The sequence below is a fragment of the Talpa europaea genome (assembly GCF_964194135.1).
Source record: "Talpa europaea genome assembly, chromosome: 5".
Lineage (NCBI taxonomy): Eukaryota > Metazoa > Chordata > Mammalia > Eulipotyphla > Talpidae > Talpa > Talpa europaea.
Genome location: NC_140071.1, coordinates 121,963,662 through 121,987,656, shown reverse-complemented (window position 1 = coordinate 121,987,656; position 23,995 = coordinate 121,963,662). Strand labels below are relative to the sequence as shown.

The following is a 23,995-nucleotide window of genomic DNA, read 5'->3' as shown; positions in this document are numbered from 1 at the left end:
AAGGATTTATTTGTTTGTTGATTTATTTATTTTTAAAGATTTATTTATGCATACAAGAGACAGGGGGAACAGAACAGTTGGATCAACCGAAGCACACTGCCAAGGGGAGCAGCAGGCGAAACAGACGAGGTCTGCTGCGCCATGTAGGTTGTTCCCTGGCCGGGCGGGGATTGAACCCATGCTGCAGAGGCTGCAGATTGCCTCACAGTGCGGTCCTCAACCCCTTATGCCACCAGGGAGGCTCAGATTAAAGGATTTAGTTCATGTAAGAACTATTTCAATAGTTAAATGAAACTTTTTCACATTTTTAACATTCTTAGATCACATACATCTTTTAGTGTGTGGCATTTGTTAATTGGCGGAGGTTTTCTTTAAACTTTCTCAAGGGTATACTAAATGATGTTGCATTTTTAATAATTGGTGATATCTGAGATTTTATGGAATATATAATACTTAGAACAGTGCCTGTGCAGAATAAATATTTTTTAAAATATTATCTGACATAACCAACTACTTAGTACCTCCTGCGTATCCCTTCCTGAAGTGTTGACTTCCCTCTCTTACATCATTTTAAAATACAGTAGGGGGCCTCCCTGGTGGTGCAAGGGGTTAAGACACAACCTATGAAGCTATCTGCAGCCACTGCAGCATGAGTTCGATCCCCGGCAAGGGAGCTACCCACATGGTACAGCAGACTTCTCCTGACTCGCCCGCTGCTCCTCTCAGCAGTGTATTTCAGTCTGCCTGTTCTGTTCCCCACTCTGTCTCTGGTGAATCCTCTCACCCCCCACATCTCTGGCCTACACCCCAGTTGTTATATGCATAAATAAAGAAATCTTTAAAAAAAAGTAAAAAAATATACAGTAGCTAGGGTAAAGGACATTTATTGCTTTGGTTATAGAGGTGGTACATACATCTGAGGAGGTTATGAACCTGTTCTCATAAATTATAGACAATATTGTAAACCAGTGTTATCTCAATTAAAAAAATTAAATACAGTAGCAGTAACATTTGAATTTCCTTTATAAATTAAAATCTCATACATTGATGGTAGAAATACACCGTGTTGGAAATTGCTTGAAAAATTTTGGTCAGTGTGGTAAAAATAGACCATATGACCTAGTGATTCTGTTTTTCTGTTTACCCAGCTGAAATGAAAACATGACCACATAACAACTTGTTTATACCCACACTATTTATATAATACCCAAAAGTAGAAGTGCAAATATTTGTCATCTGGACGGATAAGCAAAATATATATGATACAATACTGTTTGATTAAATAAGCAAGTGAAATATTGGTATGTGCTATAAAATAGATCAACTTTGAAATCATAGTACTAAATAAAAGAAGCCAGGCACAAAAGGCCACATTATATTGTATGAATTCATTTGTAAGAAGCAAAGATATAGAAACAAAAAATAGATTGGTGGTTTCTTGGGTCTGGGGAAATACAGATAATATATGAGGAGTGACTTCGGATGGTTAGACAGTGTTTGTTGGTTGGGTTTTTTTTGTTTGTTTGTTTGAGGCAACATTCAAAAATGAATATGTGGTGAAAGGTGCACAACTCTGAATACCTGAAAAACCATAAAGTTGTACACTTAAAATGGGTGAACTATGATCACAATAAGTGTTTTATTTTCCCCCTGTATAATCTATATTAATAGCTCCAAATGATCTCATAGTCCTGACTCGTAGACACTTGATACATTATTTCATTTAGTCCTTGAAATCACTGTCATTTGTTTTTTAGTAAAATGAGAAAAATAGATGCAAAACCTAAGAACTGGAGTCTGTCTGATGTTTTTGTAACTATATTATAATGTTCTTCAGGCCACTGCTATCCTTATCGCAGTCATTTCGTATTGAGGTATCTTTAACATTTGGAAAGGTCTTCCTTCAGTTAACCTAATTTTTTCTCCTTTTGGCTTCGGTGGGTTAGTTACAAGTAGAATTTAGCTTGGGTTTTTTTTTTTTTTTTTTTTTTTTTTTTAAGTGTGACACATAGACCATTAAGTGGAGTAAATGTTAATGAACATATACTCAGTATGTTCTAGATATGTACTAAATTGATTTGGATTCTTGCAGATTGGTAAATATATGGAAAGAATGGGGTATATTTGTGCATATTTCTTGTTAAATTGTGTTCACATGTTTAATATGTAGACTTAGGTTTAATTTTAGGTCTTATGAAATAAAAGTATTGAAGTTAAGTACTTATAGTGTCTCCCTACTGCTGTGCAACTAAAATTGCAGTCTGAAAACTTACATCGATTTATCTTAACGTGGGCACAGTTTTTCTCTTTACTATACTGCAATATATTATTGACCTGAAGAACCTGCAGACGACTTAATAGACAGAGAATATGTTTCTTTAAAGCAGCTGAATGTAGTGTAGGAGGGATTTGGTTCAATCTATACTACCCATTTGATTTCTAGAGTAAATTGTAATGTATATTTACTAATGAAAAAGCTTCTTAAATTAGGAAAACTCTAGCTCAATAATCTGTTCACTCATGTATTAGAGATTGGTTTGTGAATTTTTCTTTTTCCTTGGTGTCATAACCATATATTTTAATATGTGAAATTGAGTACAAATACTAAGAACCTTTAATGAATCTGTATGTAGCATGGTTACATACAGATTAATATTTAATATCTTTGATTTCCAAACTTGAAACCAGAAATTTCCAGTGGAAACATGAGCTCACATCATATTAATGAATGTGATACATCCTGTGGAAGGAGATAAGAATTTACTGATGATTGTGTGACAAATATAAATAACAAATAATATTTTCCTTCCTTCCTTTTCTATATTGTAATGTTGTTGGGTTTTTTTTTTTTTTTAAGCTGCTTATACTTTGCATGCTCCCCAAAGTTCTAATGAGTATTCTGTAGTTACCCGGATGGTGCTGATACTAGTTTTGTTTGTAAAGATAACAAAACTTGAATTGTACTGCTAGTAAGTGCTTTAGTGGTAGTAAGCCATCCCACATCTGTTTTGTAATCAGAGTCAATATAACTTCATTAGATCATAAAAATATCGTTGTATTGTTATTCAGTCTTATGTTTTATCCCTTCTAAGGTTTTTTTTTAAGATTTATTTATTTATACAAGAACAGGCCAGAAGCAAAGAAGGGTGAGAGAATTCACCAGAGACATTGTGGGGAGCACAACAGGCACATGACCGAAAACACCACTGAGGGGAGCAGCAGGCAGGCAAGACAGGAGAGGTCTGCTACGCCATGTGGGTCTCTCCCTGGCTGTCCGGGAATTGAACCTGCGCTCTGCAGAGGCTGTGGACAGCTTCACAGCGTTGCGCTCAACCCGTTGCACCACCAGGGAGGCCCTCCCTTCCGAGTTCTTTTGATGCTACATTTTTGTTGGTGTAGAATAGGGAGAAAACGATTAATACCATGGATGTTAATTGGAATATAAAATAAAATGGTAGGACAAAATTCTGGGATACATGTGGGGAGTGCATGTGATACTCAGGTTTGAGAAAGAGAAAGAAGTAAACAACTGAGAAAGGGGCCTCTCTTGTGCCACAAGGGGTTAATATGCAACCTGTGAAGCTATCTGCAGCCACCACAGCACAGTTTCGATCCCTGGCCAGGGAGCTACCCACATGGCACAGCAGACCTCTCCTGACTTGCCCGCTGCTTCCCTCAGCAGTGTATTTCAGTCAATCTTCTTGTTCTGTTCTCCACTCTGTCTCTGGTGAATCCTCTCACCCCTTACACCTCTGGCTGGTACCCTAGCTCTTGCATGCATAAAATAAATCTTTTTTTAAAAAAAGTATTAATTTATGAGATCATCTACAAGTTCAAACTTAATTTGTTTTTCACTGTAGATTGTAGCACAAGGTAATAAATCGTTCAGTGATTTTGTCATTACTTCAAATTTGTTCTCACACATGTCTGTAGGGACTCATGTTTTCTAACTTTTTGAAAATACTGAGCCAACTTTTCTTTGAAAGTCTCAAAATGCTGTTATTTCCTTGAATTACTGATATTATATCTGTTATAAGTAAATGCTTGTTGTATATAAGCCCTAGATGCCTTCCTGATATGACCCTCACTATATTTAAGAGGGATACTATTTAGCCTTACATAACAAGTGTGAGGCAGTTTAGATAGGGGAGGGATGTGCTCTTGTAAGCAGGATAGATACTGTGCCTTTTAGGGAAGACTATATCAAAAAGCAACAGATTATATAAGTGTGATCAATACACTGACATAGGAGAGTACAGGGCATTATGGTGTGTGGAAATTTGTAGAATGAATAAGCATTAGCTGGAGAGAGGGTGTTGAGATGTATATGGAGTCATACCCCCCAAAAAAAATTTTTTTAATATGACTTGTTGAGCAAGTGCATGGAATATGGGATAGAAGTGAATTTGAGAGATAACCTGTGGCCATTTTAAAAATTTATGATAAGATGAAAACTAAAGGGCCTTAGAGGGTACTGACATGAATCAGATTTGTTTTAAATGACTCTCCTGTTTTGGAGTGACTTGATTAGAGAAACAAATCTGGTGTCAGTCAAGTTAGTAGACTGTTGAGTAACCCACATGAAGAATAGTCATCTCCTTTAATAAGGTGTTTTTTGTTTTTTTGTGGGACCCTCGCTGGCGGCCGGGGAACGAACCGGCGCTGCAGAGACTGTGGGTAGCCTTGCAGTGCAGGCTCAACTGCAGCGCCACCAGGGGAGGCCCTAATAAGGTGTTTATTTGTGTAGAGAAAAGTAGAATCATTGAAAGCAGTAAGATTGTTTTAAGAATAAATACAAAGTGTCCATTAATTTTAGGTATTTTGAAGCAGTAAGAGTGTTTTAAGAATAAAAGCAATGTGCCCGTTAATTTTAGGTATTTTGAAATCACTGGTGACAAAGTGATTTTTCTTTTTTTAAAGATTTATTTATTTATGCATGCAAGAACAGGGTTACAGACCAGAGGTGAGGGGGTGAGAGGATTCACCAGAGACAGAGTGGGGAACAGAATAGGCGGATTGACTGAAGTACACTGCTGAGGGAAGCAGCGGGCAAGTCAGGAGAGGTCTGCTGCGCCATGTGGGTATCTCCTTGGCCGGGGATTGAACTCCTGCTGCGGTGGCTGTGGACAGCTTCATAGGTTGTGCTTAACACTCTTGCGCCACCAGGGAGGCCCGACAAAGTGTTTTTTCACATGGCAAATAATGTAGTCACATAGGTAGTATAAATGAATCATGTCACAAAGAGACAAGTGAAAGCTATCTGTTTACTTTCTTTCCATAAGCAGCTTAGATTTGGAACATACATTAATGAGTTAGTTTTTGTAAAATACTTAGAACATTGTGTGGCTCCTCCTAATTAGGTACTAAAGAATTTTAACTCAAATGGTCAGTACTCATGGGAATCTGATAGCGTTAGCATTTTCACTTTGCTGCTTTCTTATCCTCCATATTTATACAAATAAATGATTACAGAATCAGAGTCTGAAATCAGATGGTGTTTGTATTTTGTTATATTGCTAACTAGGTTTTTGATCTTGGATAAACTCAAACTCTAAACCTCAGTGTCTTCTCAGTGCTTGGCACATAATAATCAGCCTTCAAATATTTGTTGAATTATTTAAGAAAAAAGAATTGAGGGAAAATGCTAAAAATAATTAGGGGCAGTGTTATAGCCACTTATTACCTGTGCTTCCATGTACTGATTTTGCTTGCTTTTTTCCTACGAATCTATTCTGTACTTTAAACTAAAAAATATTTACTATTTGTTTTCTGTGTTTTGATTGTACGTACTACTTTATCTAAATAGATGTTTCATTCATGTTGTATTTCTCATAATATCTAGCATTTTGCTAGGTGAATTAAAAACACCTAATTATTGTTGGATTTCTTTAAGGGGAGAGGGCATTGAAAGAATTAAAGAGTATATATGTCACTGACAGCATTCAGCTTACTGAATGCTTTGTCTTCTATCTACACCCCTCTCTTCACCTAAGCAAAATAATGTAAGTATAAACATTTTTATTTTAATCTGAGGTTTTCATTTTCTTGTAGTTCTGCTTAAACTATAATTATTTTATTTCTGTTATTTAAAAAACTCAAGTATACTTTATATTCTAGGTCCGGTTTATCACTAAAATATGGCATCCTAATATTAGTTCCGTCACGGGAGCTATTTGTTTGGATATCCTGAAAGATCAATGGTAAGAAATTTTGAATTTACCTTCTCCCCCCTCTTGTAAATTCCAAGACTATTTACAGTGTTAAATGTGTCATTTCCTCAGACTGTGAGCTTATGTTTTCTCTTATTTGGGCACAATAATTTTAAATCTTTATGAAGTCTCTTGAGTACATCATTGAAAATGTATTATGATTGAAATCATAATTTATATTTATATATTTATCATTTGTAATTTATATTTATATATTTATAATTTATATTTAAATTAGGTAATGTCATGCTAGCTTTATTAGGTAATGTTATGCTAGCTTTATGTCTTAAAAAGTCTTGTGCTTCATTTATTTTGGTCATTTTAATTCTTTGCTATCAGGAAGATATTTGTGAAAGTCATAAATTTAAGTATTAAAGCAATCAGATGTGACTTGGAATATACAGGCAACAAAATATTAAAAGTTGTGTTAATTGAGTACAGTTAAAATTTCTCAGATTCCAAGAAATACATACATTTGTAGGCAGCATCTTCATTTTCACAGCACTTTATAGTGCTTTCACATGTTTTATCTAGCAGCATACCTTTTAATAGCTCCTGCTCTGGAGTCATCCAGCTCAAATCCTGATTACAATTTACTAGCTGTGTGGTCTTACCTAGTATTTGCACATTAGTTTCCATAATTGAGAAAGTAGGGTTATTAATCTACTTCATATGTTCGGAGAATTAATTGAGTTGTTTTCTCTACAGTAGTTCCCCTTTAAAATCCAGAGCGTTGCTTTCCTTGGTTTTAGTTATACCCACAGTCAACTTCAATCTGAAAATATTACATAAAGTAAGAAAGTAAGATATTTTGAAAGCAAAATTTTTGTACTATATTATTGTAATTGTTCTATTTTATTATTTTATTACTCCCTTGCCTAATTTATAAGTTAAGCTTTATCCATAGATCTGTTCGTATAGGAAAAATCATAGTATGTGTAAGATTAATTACTACCTACAGTTAGGCATCTATTGGTTATTGGAATATATCACACACAGATAAGGGGGGACTACTGTAATTCTCTTGGAATAAAACCTGGCATGTTTCAACAGTATGGCTGGAAAAAAAATAGGACAAGAGGTATAAAAAGGCAGTGGAGTGGGAGAAACAATAAGTTATGTGTTTGATTTGTTAGGGTAGGAAAAGAATGAAACTAACATGGTAAAAACATTATTGTTTGTTTTTCAGGTTTGATTGACATGGTATTATCTTAGCTTCAGGTGTACAATATAATAATTCAGTATTTGTATATATTGCTAAGTGATTACTACAATAAGTCTAGCTGACATCCATCACCATGCATAGTTAGTTTTTTTCTTGTGATAAGAACTTTTAAGGTCTACACTTTTGACAGCTTTAAAGTATATAATACAGTACTATAGTCACCATGCTGTACATTATACTTCCATTATTTAATTTATTTAATAAGTAGAAGTACATACCCCCTGTGCACCCCTCTTTGACCCCCTTTACCCGTTTCACCCTCCCTCTAAACACTGGCATCCACTAGTCTGTTCTTATGAGCTTGATTATATTTTTCTTTAAGAGTCCATAGAGAGATCATACCGTATGTGTCTTTCTCTGCCTCTTCCACCCTCCCACGAGTAGCACATCTGAGTAAAGCTTGTTCCTCAGTAGGTCATCTCTTGGGATATAATTTCTTTTTTTTTTTTTTTTTAAGATTTATTTATTTATTTATACATACAAGCATTGGGTACAGTCAGAAGCGCGGGAGGGGGAGAGAATTCAGCAGAGCCAGAGCGGGGAGCAGAGCAGGCAGAAGGACCGAAGTACACTGCTGAGGGGAGCAGCGGGCGGCAGGAGAGGTCTGCGCGCCATGTGGGACCCTCCTCCGGTGGCCGGGGAGCAGCCAGGGATCGAACCGGCGCTGCAGAGGCTGCAGGCAGCCTCACAACCCAGCGTCCAACCGCTGCGCCACCGGGGAGGCCCGGGATATAATTTCTTGATCTTGTGTTCCGTAATGTTAAACATTGGACAGTGTAAAATTGATCTAATTTATCTTTTCTCATTATTTTTTATTTATTTTTGATTTGTAATTTTTTTTGGACAATTTGTTGACTTTCAAGGCCAAAGTGTATTTAAAAAGCTATCTCTCCCAAAATTCATTATGATTCTATCACTCAATGATACTAATGAATGTTTGCAGTATTGGAAATGGGGTACTTTTTTTACACTTGGTTTCTATTCTCCACTTCCTATGCATTCTCCCTAACTCTAACTAGTTTCTCTCGTTTCCTGAAGTTTTGCACATGAGAACGCCTTAAAGCTAAGTCTTGACTTCCATTCCTTTTCATCTTTACTCATTTCCTTGATGAGCTCATTTGATTCATAATTTCACAGTTTATACACTAACAACTCACAGATTTATCTTCCCTGAATTCCAGAACCATATCCTGCTGCTTGCTCTTAGTATCTATACTTGAATATGTAATAGATATTTAAAACATAAACATTTTAAAAACTGAACTGATGTTCCTCAACCCAGATTCATTTCTTCGCCATCTAAATTATTGGCAACTACATCCTTGCTTTTGCGCAGGTGAAAACTTCGTCATGATCTTTGGTTCTTCTTTCTCTGGTACTCTGTACCCCTATTGTCAAGCCTCCAACATCTTAGCAACCTCACATTGGACTTTACTCCCTTAGTCCATGTTGCATTACCACGTCTTAAATGATTACAGTAGGCTCTTTCCTTGTTTCTGTCGGCCCTGTTCAGGCTATTCTCAGCAGCCAAAATGATACTCTCTCCCACACCTTTAAAGACAAATAAAGCCCCAGACAACAATCTTCTGTTTTTTTTTTTTTTTTGGTGGGACCCTCGCCGGTGGCCGGGGATCGAACTGGCGCTGCAGAGGCTGCGGGCAGCCTCGCAACCCAGTGTTCAACGACTGCGCCACCAGGGGAGGCCCCAGACAACAATCTTCCACTGACTTCCCTTTTGCTCAGAGTTAAGTCAAAAGTACTCTTCCTACCACTCCTTATTATCTCCTTATCGATGGTTGAAAGATTATCGTGTCTGTGTATACAGGAAGAGAATTTGAATTTTTATAACAGCACTTTATCAACTATTCCTGTTTAATAAGGCAGGTGCAGTAACTGAATTTAGTCTTATGTCGTATCTGCATAATTGAAGCACTAAAAGATATAAAAGACACATCAGATGATTAGGTGAGATTGGGTATTTATGGGTTTGCACAAGCCACCTCCAGCTTTTTTGAAGAGTTGACATTCAGTGGATATCCATGTTTAAACATGAATTGTTTAGACTTTAGAACTGGAATTTGATAAAGAAAACAGAAGGATGATAGTATTTGTTGTATAAGTTAAATAAACACTGAATAATTTATTAATTTTTTAAAAAGATTTGTTTATGCATACAAGAACTGAGGTCTGGGCCAGAGGTGTGGGGGGTGAGAGGATTCACCAGAGACAGAATGGGGAGCAGGACAGGCAGATTGACTGAAATACACTGCTAAGGGGAGCAGCGGCGAGTCAGGAGAGGTCTGCTGTGCCATGTGGATAACTCCCTGGCCAGGGATCAAACTTGTGCTGCAGTTGCTAGCGACAGTTTGATAGTGCTGAGACGTTACCCCTGCGCTACCAGGGAGGCCCAACATTGAATAATTTAGTACATGTATACTAGAAAAAAAATTACTCGTTTTGGTCTTTATTATATATAAATGGTTATTTACTTTTAATATTCAGCAACTTGTTTAGCATTTGTTTCTTAACGCTACAACTTAACCCCGTGTGGACTATTTTCTGGTCTTTTTCCATTGATACCTGCTAGGATGAAAGATGTCTATCTGGAGAAGAAAGTAACCAAACATAAAGATTTAGCTCAGTTACTGCCCTTCCAAGAGACGGCTACAGGCACAAAGGAAATGTCTAGCTGGCTGATAAGCTAAGCTCAGCATCATTAGTCATCAGTGACGTGCAAGTTAAAGTCATAGTTTACTCCCACTACACACTTGATTAAATGATTCTCATGCATCACTGGTAGGGGTATGGTTCAGCTGCTCAACCAGTATCAGCCAAAGCTAAGTATATACCTTTACTGTGACCTAGCAGCCATACTCCTAGTTATATATTCAAGAAAAATCCAAGAGAAATGAGTGTCTACCAAAAGACTGTACAAGAAGATTCATAGCAGATTTATTCAAACTGGAAATATAACTGAAATGTTTCTTGCCAAAAAAATAGACATATGGGGCCTCCCCGGTGGCGCAGCGGTTGAGCGCTGGGTTTCGAAGCTGCCCGCAGCCTCTGCAACTCCGGTTCGATCCCCGGCTGCTCCCGGCCACCGGAGGAGGGTCCCACATGGCGCGCAGACCTCTCCTGCCGCCCGCTGCTCCCCTCAGCAGTGTACTTGGGTCCTTCTGCCTGCTCTGCTCCCTGCTCTGGCTCTGGGGAATTCTCTCACCCTCCCGCGCTTCTGACTGTACCCAGTGCTTGTTTAAATAAATAAATAAAAAAATCTTAAAAAAAAAAAAATAGACATATGAAGTATAATCATACCTCCCAGTGGAATACTACGTAGCATTAAAAAAAAAATGAGCCCATAATGACACAAATTCAGTTTCCCAGAGATGTGCCAAGTGACAAAAGCCAGACACAAAGGGGTAGATACTGGGTAATTCTGTTTTTATGAAATTCAAGATGAGCTGAAACTAATTTATGCTGATAGAAATTAGGCCAGTCATGGGCGTAGGTGAGGTGAAGATTGCAAGTGGGAGGGGCAGGAGAGACTTCTTGAGAGCTGAAGATACATTCCCTGATGTCTACATCATAGATGCATGGATGTAATCATATATAAATGTTTATCCAGCTATAGATCATTTTACTTTAGTACATAGCTTCATAAAAATTAATAACAAGGGGCCTCCCTGGTGGCGCAAGGGGTTAAGCACAACCCTGTGAAGCTATCCGCAGCCTCTGCATCATGAGTTCAATCCCCAGCCATGGAGGTGACCCATTGGCGCAGCAGACCTCTCCTGTCTGACCCGCTGCTCCCCTCAGCAGTGTATTTCAGTCAGTCTGCCTGTTCTGTTCCCCACTGTGTCTCTGGTGAATCCTCTTACCACCCCCCCACACCTCTGTCCTGTACCCCAGTTCTTTTATGCATAAATAAATAAATCTTTTAAAAAATTAATAACAAAAGAAATTGCCATTCTCTTCAAATGGCATTAGTGCTGAATAAACATAAATTCTTTATTGCTGGTCTTCTGGAAGATCCTTAACTGAAAAGTTAGCCAACAATAGATAATTCATATGCTTATTCTACATAGTAATGGCCCTAATAATTCCACATGAATGGATATTTTATTAGACATATTAATTGTGCTTATTGATTTGGGCAAGATTAATTTATTGAATATAGAGAAGGTAACTCATATCCACTGGTTAATTAAAATTAGCTAATATATTTTGAGATTTTATATTCCTCTTTACCCATTATGTTTTTTGTTTTTGTTTTTTGAAAGATTTATTTTATTGGGCCTCCCTGGTGGCCCAAGGGGTTAAAGCACAGCACTATGATGCTATCTGCAGCCTCTGCACCACAAGTTCAATCCCCAGCCGGCCAGGAAGCTACCCACATGGCACATCAGACCTCTCCTGTCTCGCCCGCTGCCTACCAGTCAGTCTGCCTGTTCTGTTCCCCACTCAGTGAATCCTCTAGCCCCCCCACTCCTCTGGCCTGTACCCCAGCTCTTATATGCATAAATAAAATAAATCTTTTTTAAAAAGATTTTTTTATGCATGTAAGAGCTAGGGTATAGGCCAGAGGTGCTGGTTGTTGGGGGTGGGGGGATGATGAGAAGGTTCACCACAGTGGGGAGCAGAATAGGTGGATCCACTGAAATACACTACTAAGGGGAGCAGCAAGCGATATAGGAGAGGTCTGCTGCAACATGTGGGTTGTCTCTCTGACCAGGGATTGAACTCATGCCGCAGTATCTGCCGATAGCGTCATAGTACTGAGATTGACTCCCTTGCGCCACCAGGGAGGCCCCCCCAATTTAAAAAAAAAAATCTTTTATTGTGGGCCTCCCAGGTGGCGCAGGGGTTAAGATGCAACCTATGAAGCAATCTACAGCCTCTGCAGCATGAGTTTGATTCCCGTTGGCCAGGGAGAAACCCACATGGTGGGACAGACCTCTCCTGTCTCGCCCGCTGCTCCCCACAGCAGTATACTTCAGTCCGTCTGCCTATTCTGTTCCCTGCTCTGTCTCTGGTGAATCCTCTCACCCCCTGCATCTCTGGCCTGTACCCCAATTCTTCTATAAAAATAAATAAATCTTTAAAAAAAAAATCTTTTCTGTGATAACATTGTTTTACAGCTCTTACATGATTTGGGGAATAGGTTCATACTCTTCAAAAGTATCAGCACACCATACCGGCCAGGAAACACCCGTAGACCTTTGCCATAGAGTCCCATTTCCAACATTTTTATTCAAAATTTTCAGGCATTATTTATTTATTTATACATACATACATACATACAAGCATTGGGTACAGTCAGAAGCGCAGGAGGGTGAGAGAATTCACCAGAGCCAGAGCAGGGAGCAGAACAGGCAGAAGAACCAAAGTACACTGCTGAGGGGATCAGCGGGCGGCAGGAGGGGTCTGCGCGCCATGTGGGACCCTCCTTCAGTGGCCCGGGAGCAGCTGGGGATCGAACCTGCGCTGCAGAGGCTGCGGGCAGCTTCGCAACCCAGCGCTCAAGCACTGCGCCGCCGGGGAGGCCCTGTAGTTTTAATATCTAATTCTTGAATGGTAACTCCAGAAGTCTATAATAGTTTGTGAACGCCTTCCCAATAAAGTACTGCAGAAAGGTAGTAGAAAATCTGTGCAATAAGAGCTTATGAATCTCAGGGAAGAGCAAATTCCCTAAGTTTTAAAAAATATTTGGTTGTAAAATACATGACAAAATATATTTTAACTGTTGGGTTTTTTTAATTGACATGTAACGGTGTAAACTTAACTGTTTTTAAAATGTCCAGGTGAAGAATATTAAGTACACTTACATTGTTGTGTGACTAATTTACAGAACTCTTTTTTTATTCTTTAATTTTTTTTTTTTATTTTTTATAGAGGCATGTTTTATTTATTTGTTTGTTTGTTTGTTGTTTATACATGCACTGGGTACAGTCAGAAGCGCGGGAGGGCGAGAGAACCCACCAGAGCCAGAGCGGGGAGCGGAGCAGGCAGGCTGACGAAGTACACTGCTGAGGGGAGCAGCGGGCGGCAGGAGAGGCCCGCGCACGATGCGGGACCCTCCTCGGTGGCCAGGGAGCAGCCGGGGATCGAACCGGCGCTGCAGAGGCTGCGGGCAGCCTCGCAACCCAGCGCTCAACCGCTGTGCCACCGGGGAGGCCCTTATTCTTTAATTTTTAAAAAGATTGTTTATGTGTAGAAGAACTGGAGTGTAGGTCAGAGGTATGGGGTGAGAAGATTTACCAGAGACAGTGGGGAGCAGAACAGGCAGATTTTACTGAAATACACTGCTGAAGGGAGCAGCAGGCAAGACAGGGGAGGTCTTGTGTACCACATATGGGTTAGCTCCCTGTCTGTGCTTAAAGGCCCTGGGGGTGATAGCACTGAGACTTAACCCTATGCCATCATGGAGGCCTCCAGAACTCTTTAAATAAAACTTTTTTTTTTTTTTTTAAATACACTTCCGTTCACGATAACGTGGAGAGAGGAATAGAGGTTTCCCAGTATATTCCCTGTTGGGACACAGCATCCTCCCCCAGGGTGGTGCATTTGTTACAATTGATGAACCAACACTGACATATCCCAATCCCCTCAGATTCTTAGTTTATATTATCATCTATTCTTGGTGTTGTACAAATCTACAGAGTGTATCCATTATTATTGTATAGAGAATGTTTTCACTGTCAAATTTTCTGCTCTGCCTCTTCTTCACACCACCTTTTCCTATCCCAAAATTTTTTTCATCTTATAAAACAAACCTATTAAACAATGGATTTCCATTTTCACCTCTCTGCAGACCATGACAATCACCATTCTTCTTGCTATCTCTGTGAATTTAACTTCTCCATGTACCTCTTAAGTCAAAGTATTTGTTTTATTTTTTATTTTTATACTTTTTTACATTGTTGTTCATTCTCCTCTCAGGCGTAATCCCCATAAAATTACCACCACCAAGATACCAGTGAAACATCACCATAATCTCTTGTGCTCTTCCCTCTCCTATTTTGATCCCTCTCTCTTCTCCTCCCCAGCTGAATGTCTCTGATTTATAGTTTGCCTTTTATTTTTGTCTTTTTTTCCCTGATCCCTTGTTTTTTGTCCCTATATTCCTCCTATAAGTGAAACCATCTGCTATTTTTCTCTTCCCTTCTGACTTATTTCACTGAGCATAATTCTTTCCAGCTCCATCCATATTGCTGCAAATGGCATGACTTTATCTTTTTTGATTGCTGAGCAGTATTCCATTGTGTATATATACCACATCTTCCTAATTCAGCCTTTTGTTTGTAGGCATTTAGGTTTTTTCCATATCTTAGCTATTGTAAATAGTCCTGCAATAAAGGAGTGCAGGTTTCATTTGAAATTAATGTTTTTGTGACCATTCCGTATGCTCCTAGAAGTGGAATTGCTGCGTCATATGGTAGCTCCTTTTTAGTAGTCTAAGGGTCGTCCACACAGCTTTCCATAGTGGTTGGCCATTTTGCATTCCCACCAGCATTGTAAAAGAGTTCCTTTTTCTCCACATGTTCGCCAGCATTTGTTGTTGCCAGTTTTTTTAATAGGGGCCATTCTCACTGGAATGAGGTGGTATCTCATTGTGGTTTTGATTTGTATTTCCCAGATTAGAAGAGTTGTTAAACATTTTTTCATTTACCTGTTGACCATTTGCATTTCCTCTTTGGAAAAGTGTGTTTTTACCTCTTCTGCTCATTTTTGGACTGAATTGTTTCCTTTGTTTTTGAGTCCTGTGACCTCTTTGTAAATCTTTGAAATCAGTCTCTTATCAGTTGTGTATAGTGTAATATTTTTCCCAGTTGGTAGGGTTTCTCTTTGTTTTGGCTATTGTCTCCTTTACTGTATAGAAGCTTTTAGTGTGATGTATCCCTGCTATTTATCTTTCCCTTCGCTTTCTTAAGTCAAAGTAACTTGTCTTTTTATTCCTGGCTTCACTTAAAATAATCTCCTCAGGACTCACCATATCGTAGCTTGTTTCAGATTTTTCTTCAATTACCAGCTGAATAATATTCCATTATTCAATGTGGTATGTAAATACCACAGTTTGTTCATTAAACATTTAATGAAAGCTTGGGTTCCTTCCACCTTTTGGTTATTGCAGATGATGTTTGTTGTGGTGATGGGTACATACAATTATCTGTTTGGCTCCCTACTTTTAATTATTTTAGTTACTTACCCAGAGCTGAAATTGCTGCATCACATTGTAATTCTGGTTTGTTTGTTTGTTTGTTTTGTTTGTGAGGAATTGCCATACTGTTTTCTATAGCAGTTACTTTATTTTCATTACCACCTCAGGTATACGAAGATTATAATTAAGTGCATTCTTGCCAGCAGCTGTTTTTTTGTAGTAGTTATCCTAATAGGTGTGAAGTGGTATCTCATTGTATGATTTATATTTCCCTTATAATTAGTGATGTAAAACATCTTTTCATGTGCTTATTGGTTATTTGTATATCTATTCTGGAAAAGTGTTAGAGTCCTTTTTCTTTTTTAAATTGTAGGGTTTTTTTTATTGTTGCCTTATAGGAGTTTAGCTCCTTACCAGATACATGCTTTGCAAATATTTTCTCCTATTCTGTGGGACAACCCACCGATTTTATTACTTGCATTGAAGGATTTTGGTTTTCCTCTCTCCTCATAGCACTTTTTAACTTTGACGTGTAGACTAATTTCTCTATTTTTTCCTATTTATTATCAAATCCCATGTCATATAGCTTTCCCTTGTGTTTTCTTCTAAGAGTTTTATAGTTTTAATACTATATAGGTCTTTCATCAATACCAAGTTAATTTTTATATATGGGTCCAGGTTTTTTTGGTTTTTTTTTTTTTGAGAGTCCATCAAGTTTTGAAGAAAAATGTTTATTATCTCATTGAACAATAAACTTAAAAATCTACTTTTGTGATATTAAGGTTTTGCTAAAATTTATAGATTTAATGGCTTTTATTTCACATGTTCATATTTTTGTAAGTGTAATATTAAGTATTTCCTTTGAGTGAAGACTTGATTGGATGCTTAAGCAAGTCCATTGAAATATTAGAAAAGCCAATATAATTTTGTTATTGAAATTTGTATTTCTGTCCCTTTGTCAGTGATTTCAGTGAGCTTCTTGCTGATAAATCTAGGCAGGTTTTGTTTTAAATAAAATTTCATTTACCATAGGTTTATAATACTACATAAATTTGAGGAGTACAGCTTCATAAATCAGTATATGTATGTGCCTCACCACACACACCCACACCACAATTTTAGTACCGTTCATAATATCAGATTGATCTGTCTTCCCATGCCCCATGTCCTTCTCTTCTGATAACCACTATATTTTTACATAGTCTGTGAGTTAACTTTTTTAGTGTTACTGGATTTGGTGTGTCAGTTTATATCTCACGTATGAGAGAAACTATCCATTGTAGTCTTCTTTTTCTGATTTATTTCACTTAGTAATCACCTCCAGTTCCATCCATGTTTCTGTAAAAGGCATAATTTCATATTTTTAATAACTAAATAGTTATTTGATGTATGTGCTTCTAAACATTCTCATTAAAATTACCCAGACATTGCGGCCTCCCTGGTGGCGTAGAGGTTAAAGTCTCAATGCTATCAAGCTATCACAAGCCACTATGTCATGCATTCGATTCCCAGCCGGGGATCTAACTCATATGGCACTGCAGACCTCTTCTCTCCTATCTCGCCGGCTGCTCCCCTCAGTACTGTTTCAGTAGATCCACCTATTCTGTTCCCCATGCTGTCTCTGGCGCGCACGCCCACACACACACATACCCCCAACCCACATACATCTCTGGCCTACACCCCACTTCTTCTATGCAAAAATAAATAAATAAAATATTTTTAAAAGATAGAGAATGATTTGTGCAAACTCTTGGGATTTAGAACATTTATCTAAAAAACAATTTTTTTTCCCCAGCCCTATTTTAGAATTAGAAATTTCTAGTACCTGGGGCCTACCTGGTGCCTCAGGGGTTAAAGCCTCAGCGCTATCAAGCTATTGCCAGCTACTGCAGAATGAGTTCAGTCCCTGTCCAGGGAGCTAACCCACATGGCTCAACAAACCTCCTGTCTCAGCGGCTGCTCCCCTCCGTATTATATTTCAGTGGATCCTCCTGCTCTGCTCCCCACTCTGTCTTTGGTGAATCCTCTCACCCCCACATACCTATGGCCTAGATCACAGTTCTTGTATGCATAAATAAATAAAATAAATCTTAAAAAAAAATTTCCAGTACATGAAACTATATATTGTTTTTAAAAACTTTTTAGGTTTTGTTCTCTTTTTAACACTAGGTTTTTTTTTTTTTTTTTAAAGATTTATTTTTATTTTTACAAGAGCTGAGGTACAGGCCAGATGCGCGGGAGAGTGAGAGGATTCACCAGAGACAGGGAGGAACAGAACAGGCAAACTGACAAAATAACATTGCTGAGGGGAGCATCAGGAGAGACAGGAAAGGTCTGCCGCACCATGTGGAATTCTTGCTGTCCAGCCAGGATCGAACGTGTGCTGCAGAGACTGCAGACAGCTTCACAGTACGGCGCTCAACCGCCTGCGCCATCAGGGAGGCCCTCTTTTTAACAATAGTTTAACATTTCAACTAATTATTAAGTACTTTTCCCCTTTTCCTGTAGTATCTCTAAAAGGATTAACTAATTTTTTATTCTGATAGCATTTTAGATAAAGAGTCATTTATGGTACAGTTTTTCTCTAATATGTAAAAGACCTCCAGATACTTTTATTGGTTTAGAACAGACTTTCTCATTTAGCTTATGTTGTAAATCACTAAAGCAATGTTTCTCAATTTAGCTTGCATCAGAATCACTTGGAGTACCTGTTAAACAACCCTAGAGTTTCTGATTCTTTCAGTAGAGGATAAGATAAGGGCCTCCCTGGTGGCTCAAGGCATTAAGACCCAACCTATGAAACTATCCACAGCCACCACAACATGAGTTCCATCCCCGGTAAGGGAGCAGACCTCTCCTGACTCGCCCGCTGCTCCCCTCAGCAGAGTATTTCAGTCATTCCTCCTATTCTTTTATTTTTTTAATTATTTTTAAGGGTTTATTTATGCATATAAGAACTGGGGTACAGGCCAGAGTTGGGGAGGGTGAAAGGATTCACCAGAGACAGAGTGGGGAGCAGAACAGGCAGACAGACCGAAATACACTGCTGAGGGGAGCAGCAGGTGAGGCAGGAGAGGTCTACCCCGCCATGTGGATTTCTCCCTGGCAGGCCGGGAATCGAACCCGTGCTACACAGGCCGCGGACAGCTTCACAGCGCTGTACTTAACCCCTTGCGCCACCAGGGAGGCCCCATTCCTCCTGTTCTGTTCTCCACTCTGTCTCTGGTGAATCCTCTCACCACCACCACCCGCCCTGCAATACCGCTGGCCTGTACCCCAGTTCTTATATGCATAAGTAAATAAATCTTTTTTTTAAAAAAAAAAGTATACAATGAGATAAAGAATTTTCATTTCTGGGCTTCCCTAGTGGCACAGGGGTTAAAGACATAGTGCTGTCAGTTTATTGGCAGCCACTGCAGCACCAGTTAAATCACTGGCCGACCAGGGAGCTAACCCAAATGGCACAGCAGACCTCTCCTGTCTTGCCTGCTGCCCCCCTCAGCAGTGTATTTCAGTAGATCTGCCTGTTCTGCTTCCTACTCTGTCCCTGGTGAATCCTCTCACCCCCTATACCTCTGGTCTACACTCCAGTTCTTGTATGCATGAATAAATCTTTAAAAAAAGGAATGTAATTTCTTACAAGTTCCCAGATGATATTGATTCTACCGGTTGGGAAACTTTACTTTGTGAAACACACTGCCTTAAGACATTGTTGGTAATAAATTAACTTTTCTTCTGAGCATCTAGGATGGTACTATTTACATATCATCTTTGGGAAAGTGGGAAAAAATAGTCAGTAATTTTCTCTATGTGGTTAAAAAATAAGAAACCCAGGTGAAAAGATTGGCTAGGAAAGATCTCATTTGCATGATAAAATGGGCGTACTGCTTAATTTCTTAAACATTTGAAATATTTTACTGTTATATTTCTGTATTAATTGGCTGAACAATATTTTAACAGATGCTAAGAATTGTGGCTGCTTTCATAGATAGCATTTTCTAGATTAATGTTCACTTTATATAAATATATTTAGAAGATTTAATTATTGTATTTTGAGCAAAAAACTTGCTGTTTCAGAATGTTTACAGAATGTTTTCAAATTTTAGCCTGTTTGCTCCCTATCCTGTCTCTGGTGAATCCTCTCACCACCACCCCACCTCTGGCCGGTACCCCAGTTCTTGTATTCATAAATAGTCTTCATAGAAAGATTCATTTATTATAAAGAAGAAAAATGATAGGCAGATGGTTAAGATAAGTCAAAATTATTTTTAGCTCCAGTAGATTTTATATTTTATTCAGAAAGCCTCCTCTTTGTTTTGGTCATGCAGAGCATTCTTAACTGGGATATTTCCCTAATTTGAATTTCAGGGCAGCGGCAATGACTCTCCGCACGGTATTATTGTCATTGCAAGCATTATTGGCAGCTGCAGAGCCAGATGATCCACAAGATGCAGTGGTAGCAAATCAGGTAAGATAACTACTTTTGTTCCTCAATTTTTATTTGTAAAAAATGTTTATGTAACTATGTAATTTTGGTGGCACTTCATGCTTCACTTTCATGCTTCACCTCCACCAAACCTTCGGTGCTGATGATGTCCTGATCTCCTTTCTCTATTCCCCTATTTTATCTTCCTCTCCTCTCTCCCCTCTGGTAACCAATATATTTTTCAGAGTATAAGAATTTTTTTTATGTGCTTTTGTCACTTTGTTTTCTCCAGTTGTAAATTGTTTTCCTCTTAGGTAAGATTATTTTGTCAATTGTAGTGAAAAATATTTAACACATTAGTTTAATTTGGTATATTGTTGGTAGGTGATTTTTGTCTAGCATATTATAAAATTTTTCAAACTATGTTGAAAGAAATACACAGTGAAGAACCATATTCCTACCTACAATCTGCAATCTATGATTAACATTTTATTATGCGTGCATTATGTGGATATCCTTCTATCCCTCCTTTCAGTGATCTCCCTGATAGTGATTTAACCAGCTCTTCTCTGGTACTGAAATGGCTTAGTAAAGGTTACCGTGTAATGGTAATGGAATGGAATGGTAATGGTAATGGAATGGAATAAATACTTTTCAGTTCTGATCTTTGATCTCCACAGATGTCAACAAGTTACCACTAGATTGTTTTTGTAAACAGTGTTTTATTGCAGTACTGCCACATACATTTATTTACTTGTCCAGCTATAAGTGGTGGAGTTGACTAGTTGGGACAAAGATGTTGTAACATGTCTGAAAGCCTAAAGTTTTGTTTGTTTGTTTTTTTTAAGATTTATTTTTATTTATTTATATAAGCACTGGGTACAGTCAGAAGCGCGGGAGGGTGAGAGAATTCACCAGAGCCAGAGCGGGGAGCAGAGCAGGCAGAAGGACTGAAGTACACTGCTGAGGGGAGCAACGGGCGGCAGGAGAGGTCTGCGCGCCATGTGGGACCCTCCTCTGGTGGCCGGGGAGCAGCCGGGGATCGATCGAACTGGCGCTGCAGAGGCTGTGGGCAGCTTCGCAACCCAGCACTCAACCGCTGCACCACCGGGGAGGCCCTGAAAGCCTAAAGTTTTAAAAAGTTTGCCGACTCCTACTCTGAACCATCCGGATTTACTGAGCATTTTCTTGACTTGAGATACTACTCTCTTCTTCTCTTATTATCTTCATTATTGTAGTTACCCATTCTTAGTTCCTATAATTTTTTTCTCTTCTTCCTCCTCCCAGTTAAATATATTTCCTTGGCCCTGACATTGTTGCTTGTACCTTCTTTTCTATACACTTGGATAATCATATACACACTGATGTAACCACCTGTGTACTGATTTACCACCTGTATGTATGTTGATAAAATGTTCACACTTGCCCTCATGAACCTATTTAGAACTGAGTAAGTCTATGTAAATGTTGCATGGGTACCTCAGCACTATATCTCTAAAACTGAATGCAGGATCTTAAACCCTTAAAACCTTAAAGTTTTAGGTGCAGCGCTGGTTCGATCCACGGCCAGCCGGCGAGGGTCCCACATGGTGCGCAGATATCTCCTGCTGCGTCCGCTGCTCCCCTCAACAGTGTATTTCATCTGTCTGCCTGTTCTGCTCCCCACTCTGGCTCTGGTGGATTCTCTCACCCTCCTGCGCTTCTGACTGTACCCAGTGCTCGTATAAAATAAATAAGTCTTTTAAAAAAAAGAAAACTTAAAGTTTTAATTTAATTAAATTATACCCTTGTTCCAGACTTGAAGTTCTCGGTTTCCTTTGTCTTGCCCATTTCATTCCCAGTATCTCTCTGTCATTATACTTCTGTGATTGCCTCAGTTCACATTTTAATTTTTTTTTAAAGATTTATTTATATAAGAACTGGGTACAGGCCAGATGCACGAGAGGTTTAATATTTCCCACTATTAAACTTGTTTCAGAGTCTAGAATTAGTGGTTTTGCATGTTATATTTATGGGCCATCTATTCTTTTTTTTTAAGAGTTATTTATTTATACAAGAACTGGGGTACAGTCAGAGGCGCGGGAGGATGAGAGAATTCACCAGAGACAGAGCAGGGAGCAGAACAGACAGACGGACCGAAGACACTGCTGAGGGGAGCAGCGGGTGAGGCAGGAGAGGTCTGCCACGCCATGTGGGTTTCTCCCTGGCCGGCCAGGAATTGAACCCGCGCTGCAGAGGCTGCAGACAGTTTCACAGCGCGTTGCTCAACCTGCTGTGCCACCGGGGAGACCCCATCTATTTATTTTTGGTAGAATATGTGTCCCAACTGTGATTTACTGTTGGCGCTTCTAACCTCTTAAGATCGCCTACCTCCTAAAACACTAACAATTTGACTTATTTCCTAGTTGACAGTTAATTGCAGAGACTATGTTTCTCATTTTAATATATAATAGAAGCTCAACAGTCTTAAAATATTCAGTATGTATCAAGTACTTTAAAAAGAAATATTGAAGCAAGTTTATCGGTTATTTTAAATTTGTACCTTTTCTGGTGGTCTGAATTATTTGTGAAAGTGCTTTATGATAAGTTTATAATCTCAAAACATGCTGTAAGTTAAATCTTTGCATATGGGCTCTACTTAAAGCACTGTATGCTAATGCAGCTCTAGCAAAACAACAAGTATTGTATTCTAGTCTGAGCTGTGGTTAACACACAGTTGATCCCATTTATTTATGTCCAAGTAATTTCAGGAACTAGTAATTCTTTTTTTTATTTGTATGTTTGCTACTACAGGGTGTTAAGAAACCTTTCTTATCTTGTTTAGTACTAGTTTTCTGCTAGTTACATTTGTTAAAATGGGAGATTAAAGTTGATAGACTTTGTTTTTCTTTAGTCAGCATAACTTGTAATCACAGCTTCAGATTAAATAGTCTTCAGTCTTGAACTACATTGTAAACTAAACATTTGTTTACATTGGGAAGCAAGTCACTAACATTTTAAATATAAGTTTTATTTATACTTAAAAGGAGGTTCTTAGACAATTAAGAACTGAGCTGTTATATGAATATTGTAATTGTATTTCATGTCAATTTCCCCTTCCTTTATAGTACAAACAAAATCCTGAAATGTTCAAACAGACAGCTCGACTTTGGGCACATGTGTATGCTGGAGCTCCAGTTTCTAGTCCAGAGTACACCAAAAAAATAGAAAACCTATGTGCGATGGGCTTTGATAGGGTAAGTACATAAAGGCATGCTGATTTTGATACGTTGACTTACTTAAAGTATTACTGCAAATATTTGGCTGACAAAAGTAGTTTAAATATAAAATCTAAATCTAGATTTGATAGATGAAATCTGTTACTAAAAATCAATGATTTTGTATTTTGCTGATTTCATTCATTGAAATCATTCATTGAATTCATTAGAAGTTTTCTTTAAATTGACTACAAGTGTAAGGTGAAAGGTGTAATTTCTTATTATAATGATTATTTAGTATCTTATTATTCCCTATAGATTTGATTTTCTGTCTCCTTTTCTTCTCTACAGAATGCGGTAATAGTGGCCTTGTCTTCAAAATCATGGGATGTAGAGACTGCAACAGAATTGCTTCTGAGTAACTGAGGCATAGAGAGCTGCTGATATAGTGAAGCTTGCCCCTTCCTGAGGAGCATCTGTTATTTTTAGGATTCTGCATAGATTTCTTTTAAACTGGCATTCTTGCCTAATGATGTTATCTAGGCACCATTGGAGACTGAAAAAAAAAAACAAACCCCTGCTCTGTAAATAAAGCTAATTAAACGTCTGTGTAAATTTAAAAGGGGAAATACTTTAATTTTTTTCTTAATAGTGTAAAAATTCTTTGAGCTAAGCTAAAACCATGGAAAAAACATGCTACTTTAGTGTTTAGCAGTGTACCAAGACTAGCAAGAGTTTGCTTCAGGATTTCGTTGAATAATTAAGATAATATTTTGAGTG

The 23,995-nt window shown here is 38.3% G+C and overlaps 1 protein-coding gene across 4 annotated transcripts in view; it reads left to right on the top strand.

The window, feature by feature from the left end:
* Nucleotides 1-23,641, top strand: part of UBE2K (ubiquitin conjugating enzyme E2 K) — a gene marked incomplete at its 3' end in the record, with an annotated part of 66,332 nt that extends 42,691 nt beyond the window's left edge. For 2 of the 4 annotated variants that reach the window (XM_084233240.1, XM_084233238.1), the window contains 4 exons: nucleotides 6,118-6,200; nucleotides 19,961-20,060; nucleotides 23,126-23,254; nucleotides 23,567-23,641. In XM_084233240.1, coding sequence (XP_084089366.1) covers nucleotides 6,118-6,200; nucleotides 19,961-20,060; nucleotides 23,126-23,254; nucleotides 23,567-23,641 — 387 coding nt within the window. The remainder of the gene's footprint in view (nucleotides 1-6,117; nucleotides 6,201-19,960; nucleotides 20,061-23,125; nucleotides 23,255-23,566) is intronic. The other 2 variants (XM_084233239.1, XM_084233241.1) reach the window with 2 other exon arrangements.
* Nucleotides 23,642-23,995: the final 354 nt, after the last annotated feature.